Here is a 9027-nt window from a genome sequence, read left to right on the forward strand (position 1 = left end):
AAGATGCTCAATATTGCTAATTATTAGAGAAATGCAAATCAAAACTACCATGAGGTATCAACTCACACTAGTCAGAATGGACATCAACAAAAAGTCCAGAAATAATAAATGCTGGAGAGGGTGTGGAGGAAAGGGAACCCTCTTACACTGTTAGTGGGAATGTAAATTGGTACAGTTACTATGGAAAACAGTATGGGAGTTCCTCAAAAAACTAAAAATAGAATTACCACATGACCCAGCAATCCCACTCCTGGGACTATAGCCAGACAAAATTATAATTCAAAAAGATACATGAACCCCTATGTTCACAGTAGCACTGTTCACAGTAGCCAACACATGGAACAACCTAAATGTCCATCAACAGATGCATAGATAAAGAAGATGTAGTACATATATACAATAGACTATACTACTCAGCCATAAAAAAGAATGAAATAATGCCATTTGCAGTAACATGGATGGACCTACAGATTATCATACTAAGTGAAGTAAGTCAGAAGGAGAAAGACAAATACCATATGATAGCTCTTATGTGTGGAATTTAAAATATGACACGAACATATCTACGAAACAGAAAGAGACTCACAGACATATAGAACGGACTTGTTATTGCCAAGGGGGAGGAGAGGTGGGGAGGAATGGACTGGGAGTTTGGGGTCGGCAGATGCAAACTGTTACATATAGAATGGATAAACAACAAGGTCCTACTGTATAGCACAGGGAACTATAGAACTATATTCAATATCCTGAGATAAACCATAATGGAAAAGAATATTAGAAAAAAGAATGTGTGTCTTCATATATATACATATGAACATATACATATATATATATCAGAATCACTTGGCTGCAAGCAGAAATTAACACAACATTGTAAATTAACTATACTTCAGTTAAAAAAATTGAATCACTATGTTGTACACTTTAAGTTAAAAAAAACAAAAGAAATTACAGTTGTTTTGGTTGAGTCTTTTGATTTACCTTTCCAAGAGTTTTTCCACCTCGAATCTCCCCTCTTCCACACTGGATAGAGTTTTTCATTCCAGTCATTTTCATCTGATGACCAGCCATTTAACTGCCTGTGCTCCCGCATATAACCAGAAGGTCTTTCATTGATCAGCACATCATGAACGCCTATAACAATATTTGAAAAAAAAATTATGTTTTCTACCTCATCTCTCATTTAGCATTATCTAACAATGGTTAGAGCAACTTTTCACTTCATAAGATTGGAAAGCACATACATAATATTTCCAATATGTGAAGCAGATAGAAAGTGCTTTTTAAAAAAATGCGTACTGGAAATACCTTGACTACAAGTACTCAGACCCTTTCTCTTTACGTACTTTAAGTGAATCAAGGAAAAATTTTGAATGTCAGTATTTCTTTGACATCATTTGGTTTCTCAGAACATGTCTTCTGAATATTTGGATTTGATACACTATCATTAGGAAAGACACTGATGCCAATGATCTTCAGAGCAGTTTTTCATCTTTTTCCATTCTGAATGGTTTACTTGGCTCAAGGAGTGCCAGGCTGAGGAATGCCTCCAAGGTTCCAGGAGACGTGTACCAGTACTGGAGGGCCCATTGCTGAACAAATGTTTTTATGGCCCAGCACATGGTCTGTCTTGGTGAACGTTCCATATACAGTTGTGTAGCTTGTGGGGTATTGTGTTTTTTTAATGTCACTTATGTCAAGCTGGTTGATATTGTCTTTGGCAACTTCTCTGTTCCTGTTGATTTTCTGTGTGCTTGTTATTTCATTACTGAAAGAGGAATGTTGAAATCTTCAACTATAATTATGGATGTGCCAATTTGCCAACTTTGTCTTTCAGTTGGCATTATTTGCTTTATGTATTTTGAAGCTCTATTTTAAATTGTTAAGTCTTCTTGATGAATTGACCCTTTTAACATTAGGAATTCACTTTTTTTCCTTTGGTAATATTCCTTGTTCTGAAGAATACTTTGATATTAGTGCTTAGTGTTTAACTGGTACATCTTTTTCCATCCTTTTATTTTTTTTTGCATATTAGAAAATTTTAAAAAATTAATTAATTAATATTTATTTTTGGTTGTCTTGGGTCTTCATTGCTGCACACGGGCTTTCTCTACTTGTGGCGAGTGGAGACTACTCTTCATTGTGGTGCGCAGGCTTCTCATTGTGGTGGCTTCTCTTGCTGCGAAGCACAGGCCCTAGGTGCGTGGGCTTCAGTAGTTGTGGCACATGGGCTCAGTAGTTGTGGCTCACGAGCTCTAGAGCACAGGCTCAGCAGTTGTGGTGCACCGGCTTAGTTGCTCTGTGGCATGTGGAATCTTGCCAGACCAGGGATCAAATCCATGTACCCTCCATTGGCAGGAGGGTTCTTAACCACTGTGCCACCAGGAAAGTCCCCATCCTTTTACTTTTAACCTATAAATATTTTTATATTTGAAGTGGGTTTCTTGTAGACAGCATATTGTTGTTTTTTAAAAAAACCTAGTCTAATAATTTTTACTCTTTATTTGGAGTGTTTAGGTAATTTACATTTAATGTAATTATCAATATTGTGGGATTTGTCTATGTTTTCTATTTATCCATTCTGTTCTTTATTCCTTTTTTTTTTTTTTTGCAGTACGCGGGCCTCTCACTGTTGTGGCCTCTCCCGTTGCGGAGCACAGGCTCCGGACGTGCAGGCTCAGCGGCCATGGCTCACGGGCCCAGACGCTCCACGGCATGTGGGATCTTCCCGGACCGGGGCACGAACCCGCGTCCCCTGCATTGGCAGGCGGACTCTCAACCACTGCGCCACCAGGGAAGCCCCTTTGTTCCTTTTTTCTTCTTTTCTTATACTTATTGGGATTATTTTTGGATTCCATTTTATCTGCATTATTGGCTTATTAGCTATACCTTTGTTTTAGTGGTTGCTCCAGGGTTTTTAAACTTCTTTCCAATCTTGATGTCTGTCTTTTTGCCTTTCCTGATAAGTCTGGTGGTCACATTGTCTGTCCTTTCTTTGAGGACTGTAGCAGACAGTTCCTGCCTGCACCTGTCCTCTTTCTCTTGTTGCAGAGTTTTTACCATAATGATTCAAAATTCTAGAGGATCACTTTCCTAGCTTTCCTTACAGTTTGGGCAGGAACTGATGATTAGGTCCTGGCCGACGGGAGCTGAGTGTAAATCTGCTGGAGGCTTCTGGGAAACATTTTTCTCCATCATTAAAAAAAATAATAATAAAGTGGAAAAATTCTCCATTTTTTCCTCCTGAGAATTGATTTTGGAGACAGTAGTATAATGATGTGATGCCTGGGCTGTGACAGCCATATTTAACCACGAGGGGAAAAAATCTGAGGAAGCGGGCCAGCACACCAAGGGTGTCAGAATAGATGCATGAAAAGAAAGAGGCCTTGACGATGTTGTTGAGCTCTTCCTCCAGCCTTGTCTACCTTTGCGTGGATTGAGACAATAAATGTCTTACTCAACCTATTTGAGTATCTGTTACTCACAGGCAAAAGCTCCACTGTCTATAACCCTTGCCAGCCCCTAATCATACACTGTTATAAACTGTTGTCTCATCTAGTCATATGGTCTTGCATTTTGGTCTGGCTATGGACTCAGAGCCAGGAACACTGCCTTTTCTCTTGCATTCTGAAAGAGGCCTCCTATGAGGGGTGGTATTTAGAAGGTACTCAGAGAAGCCATACTGAATGGATGCCACTAGCCTCTGCCTTCTATTCCTCTTTGTTGGTAGGAGGAAGGGGAAGCATGTAATTCCCTTCTTATAATGGAGGCAGATGGAGTGGGAAAGAACATTGAGCTGGAAGTTACAGAACCCACTACGAAACAGGCTGTGGGATTTCAGGCCATGTTTCTTCTCTGGGCCTTCACATCAGGCAAAAAAACACATGTCCTGTGATACTGTGAGATAGTATCTGTTTCTAAAGAGGAACAAAGTGAGGGCAGGAAATCTATGTTTATCAATAAATGTTTATTATAATTGGAAATTCAGTTGAATGTTGAATCATGGAATGGTAGAATGTTCTATATAGAAAGAACTAAGAGTAGTTCGTTCAAATCCTTTCATTTATAGACGAAGAAATTCAGGCCTAGAGAAGTGATACGATTCACTCAGAGTTATCTGTAATCAAGTAGAAATGAAGACTGGCATCTTTGAGTCCCAGGATCAGTTTTTTCTACTCTTCCGACATCTTCCTCTTCCTCAGATCCTGAGTGAATGTCGGTGTTTCCAGAAACATAATCCAAACACAGATTTCTCCTTTGATTTTAAATGTTAAAAGTCTGGGCTTCCCTGGTGGCTCAGTGGTTAAGAATCCACCTGCCAATGCAGGGGACACGGGTTTGAGCCCTGGTCCAGGAAGATATCACATGCTGCAGAGCAGCTAAGCCCGTGCGCCACAACTACTGAGCCTGTGCTCTAGAGCCCGTGTGCTGCATCTACTGAAGCCCCCGTGTTCTAGAGCCCGTGCTCCGCAACAAGAGAAGCCACCACAATGAGAAGCCTGGGCACTGCAACGAAGAGTAGTCCCCTCTCGCCGCAACTAGAGAAAGCCCGTGCACAGCAACGAAGACCCAGCACAGCCAATAAATAAATAAACAAATAAAAATAAATTAAAAAAAATAAATGTCAAAAATCAAGGAAAAATACAAACTTAAAAGGTGAGTGACAAGGAATAGATGCATAGGCCCATAGAACAGACTATAGAACCCAGAAATAGACTCACAGATATGCCCTACTGATTTTTGCAAATATAATCCAATGGAGAAAAGATAGCCTTTCAACACATGGCACTGTAAAAAAGTAAAAAACATAGGAAAAATCTTCAGGTTCTAGGTAGGTAAGAATTCTTAGACTTAACACCAAAACCATAATCTATAACGGGAGAAATTGATAAACTGGACCTCATTAAAATTAAAAAATTTTGCTCTGTGAAATACCATGTGAAGAGGGTAAAAAGGCACATTACAGGGAGAAAAATATTTGCAAACCACATTTCCAAAAAAGGAATAATATCTAGAACATATAAAGGATTTTCAAAACTCAGTGTTAAAAAATCAAATAATCCAGGTAAAAGACCTGACCAGACATTTCACAGATGAGGATGTACAGAAGACAAAGTAACACATGAAAAGATGTTCAATATCATTAGCCAGTGAGTAAATGCACATTAAAACCACAATGAGATATCACTGCATACCTATCAGAAAGACTAAAATTAAAAATACTGACATCAGGGGCTTCCCTGGTGGCTCAGTGGTTAGGAATCCGCCTGCCAATGCAGGGGCCATGGGTTCAAGCCCTGGTCCTGGAAGATCCCATATGCCACAGAGCAACTAAGCCCACGAGCCACAGCTACTGAGCCCCTGCACCACAACTGCTGAAGCTCACGTGCCTAGAGCCTGTGCTCTGCAGCAAGAGAAGCCACCGCAATGAGAAGCCTGACCACCACAACGAAGAGTAGCCCCTGCTCGCCCCAACTAGAGAAAGCCCACACGCATTAACGAAGACCCGATGCAGCCAAAAGTAGAATAAATAAATTTATTTTAAAAAATGACGTCAGATGTAGGTGAAGATGTAGAGAAACTGAATCACTCATACACTGCTGGTGGAAATGGTACTGTCATTCTGGAAAACAGTTTGGCAGTTTCTTGTAAAAACTAAACATGCAATTACTATGCAACCAAGCAGTTGTACTCATGGGCATTTGTCCCAGAAAAATGGAAACTTATGTTCACATAAAAACCTGTACATTAATGTTCAGAGCAGCTTTACTCATAATAGCCCAAGCTGCAACAACCCAGAAATCTTTCATTGGGCGAATGGATAAACTGTGGTACATCCATGTAGTACGGTATACCACTCAGTGATAAAGAACTAGCTATTGATATACACAACAACCTCAATAAATTATGTTGAGTAAAAAAGAGCCAGTTCCCCTAACTTACATACTGTATGATTCCATTTCTCTAACATTCTTGAAGTTACAAAATTATAAAACTAAAGAATGGATTAGTGGTTGCCAGGGGCTGGGGGTTGGGTGGAGTGGGAAAGGGAAGTGGCTTTGGATCTTTGTGGTGATGTGACTGTTCTGTATTTTGACCATGTCAATGTCAGTATCTTGGTTGCCACATTGTACTACAACTTTGCAAGATGTTACCATTGGGAGAAACCGTGTAAAGGGTACATAGCGGGGACCTCTTTGTATTATTTCTTAAAAGTGCATGTGAATCTACAATAACCTCAAAATAAAAAGTTGAATTAAAAAATAGAATAAACAATCAAAAACCCCCAACAGTAAGACTTTAAAAAAGAAAGTGGGGAGGGGAATAGATGTGAAGGTAAATGGAGTCACACCCATCACCCCTGTGGCTGTTCCCTCTACCCTTCGGACGTCCTGCTCTACTAGCAGAGACATGGCGGCTTGGCCACTTGTGAGCTACTCCGTCAATAGCCTCCCCTTCCTCTTTTTACCACGGCTATGACTGGAAAATGGCAAGGAATCCCTTGGTGTCTTATATACTGCTAAATTCTACCCATCCTTATTTTTTGCGGCCAGGATATTTCGCCTTAAGGCAAGGTGAAGCCAGGCACAGCAGGTTTTGTTATGTGGTAATAGGTTGGGCCTCCTCTCAAACTACCAGCCAGCCTCAGGCTAACCTGCCTTAGCTGAGCAGAGCAAGGGGGTGCTGGTGGATGGGAGGCTAGAATTAGGTGCAGGGGCCTCCCACTGACCTGTCAGCTCTCTGTCCCTCCATCCCCCGGACCTCTGTGGGAGTCTGGCCTGGGGGTGGGGGGGACTTGGAGACAAGACAGTTGCCACCACGTACGACTGCTACTCCAGGCCCTTGGTAGCTGGTGTCACAAGAACCCTCTTACCCAGTTTTGCAAACAAAGAAGCGAAAGCTCAGGGGCGCTAAGTCACTCGTGGTCCAGCACCACGGCTGGCAGGGAGGACAGCGGCTGCCACGAAAGCCTTCCTCGTCCTCGTATCCGCCGTGTGGCCCCTCCCCCTTGTCCGGGACAGGGGAACAGCGCCAGCCTGCCCGGCCTCCCCGGGCTGTTGCGAGGCCCTGTGCGGCCCAGACGAGTGACAAACCCCGGGCCGCCGCTCTCCGGCCCGGCCCCCCGCCGGCACAGCCCCTGCGTCTGGGCTCCCGGGTCAAAGTCGCGGCTCCTCTTCCTGCCCCGTCACCGGCCTCAGCGCTGGCGGCACAACTGGCCTCCCGACACTCTCCTCCCCTCCCCCCAGCCCAGGTCCCCATCCCGGAACCCCAGCACCGCGGGCTCCCGGCGCGCCCAGCGCCCGCTCCTCAGCGCCTCCTCCCCACCCCACCCCACCCCGAGCCTGCAGCGGCCCCCTCTCTTTCTACTCCACCCAGCCGCCGCCGGGCATCGCACTCTGCAAGGACCTCTTCGCTGTAGGGCTTTTCTCTCCCGCTGGGAGGAGTGAGAGGAACGCGTGCACGTGTGTCCAGGATCCTCCTCTCTTCGATCTGGGCCCAGCAGGTGAAAAGCCGGACCTGGGCTCCTCGTGTGCTCACCCGTTGAAGAGTGGGAGGACCATCTGCTCCACAAAGGGGGCTGTGAGGACTAGCTGACTGATTTAAGTGAGGCGGCCAGCACAGTGAACACACATGGTGGGTCCCTTCTCAGCGCCTACCTCCCTCCCCTGGAGTCGTCTGGCAAAATCAGGACTTTTCCTCCAGGGAACGTTGTCACTCTACTGGAGTGAGGTGGAGTGGACCTTCCGGGGAGATGTCTAATTCACTCCCTTCTTCCACTCCACTGGAGGATAGGGGCTGCCATGACCGCCCATCCCCTGGACTGGACAAGTGGGCCGCCGGTGAGCTCAGTGGCTTGCAGCTCTGGCTTCCGTTCCAATCACAAGAGATTTTGAAACAAGGATGCTCCAACCCCACCTCCAAAGATTCTGATCTCACTGATCTGGGCATCAGCATTGTTAAAAAGTCCCCAGCCTCTACTCTAACTAGAAAAGAGACCCAGGGCTTTAGCTCTTTTCTCAGTATCCTCACTACAGTGGCAGCAAACTGCTGCAGGTCTGTGAAAACCTATCAGCAGGATTTTTTTTTTTTTTTTTTGGTCAAGCGGCTTGTGGGATCTTAGTTCCCTGACCAGGAATCAAAGCTGGGCCCTTCTGCAGTGAAAGCATAGAGTCCAAACCACTGGATCACCAGGGAATTCCCTCAGCAGGATTGACAATAGCTTCTGGGTTGGGATTATTAGAAAGTCTGATTCCAGATTTTGGGCCCCATTTCATCTGAGGCTCTTTCCTGTTAGATGGCAACGAAACAAAATTTAGTGGGTAGCGTTGCTGTGGTCTCAAGCCAGAGACTGTGCCTTTCACCACCACCCCCCACTCTCTCCCAATGTCTCTAAGAGAGTGGGTGGCAATTTTGATAGAAAAAAGCTCCACAGCAGAGGGGCTGCATGTCTTTCACTTCAGGAGCCTGGAGCAAAGAATGGGGACTGAACGCATTCTGCCGTACTTTCAACATCCCCAATGGTTTTCAGAAGAAGAAAACAAGTGAGCGTGAATGCTTCCTGAAGTCCAACTTTGGGCTCAAGCAAAGTTACTTCAGACAAACCCATCACTTCAGACAACAGCCAGAGAATGGATTAAAAATACAGAAATTGACAGTTACTCACGTTTCGCAGCATCAAGTGGCAGTCTTGCAGCCAGAAGCAGAAATCCCAGGAAACAGTAGAGACATTCCATGCTGAATTCTCACAGATCCAGGCAATCAAGGTTTAACTTGTAACTCCTCTGGCTCCATCCGCTAAGAACAACGGTGTTCTTCTGGTTTTTGCTGTGCTCCACTCCTTATTTTAATTAAATATGGGCCTCGGGGCAGATCATGTGATGGTATTAAGCAGCACTGCTTGATCTGGTCTCTGGAGTTCAACCACTCATGTGCTTCTGACTCACTTGCTCTTAGTATCTATTTATTCACTTTTCAGACGCACACCATTTCAGTGTTGTTATTCCATATTTCTACTTAAAGGGACTT

At 44.2% G+C, this 9027-nt stretch overlaps 1 protein-coding gene across 2 annotated transcripts in view; it reads right to left on the minus strand.

The window, feature by feature from the left end:
• GPNMB (glycoprotein nmb) overlaps positions 1-8735 on the minus strand; it is a gene marked incomplete at its 5' end in the record, with an annotated part of 29075 nt that extends 20340 nt beyond the window's left edge. For both annotated transcript variants that reach the window (XM_079711168.1, XM_079711167.1), the window contains 2 exons: positions 982-1134; positions 8666-8735. In XM_079711168.1, coding sequence (XP_079567294.1) covers positions 982-1134; positions 8666-8735 — 223 coding nt within the window. The remainder of the gene's footprint in view (positions 1-981; positions 1135-8665) is intronic.
• Between the last annotated feature and the right edge of the window lie 292 nt (positions 8736-9027).

Source organism: Hyperoodon ampullatus (genome assembly GCF_949752795.1).
Source record: "Hyperoodon ampullatus genome assembly, chromosome: 9".
NCBI lineage: Eukaryota > Metazoa > Chordata > Mammalia > Artiodactyla > Ziphiidae > Hyperoodon > Hyperoodon ampullatus.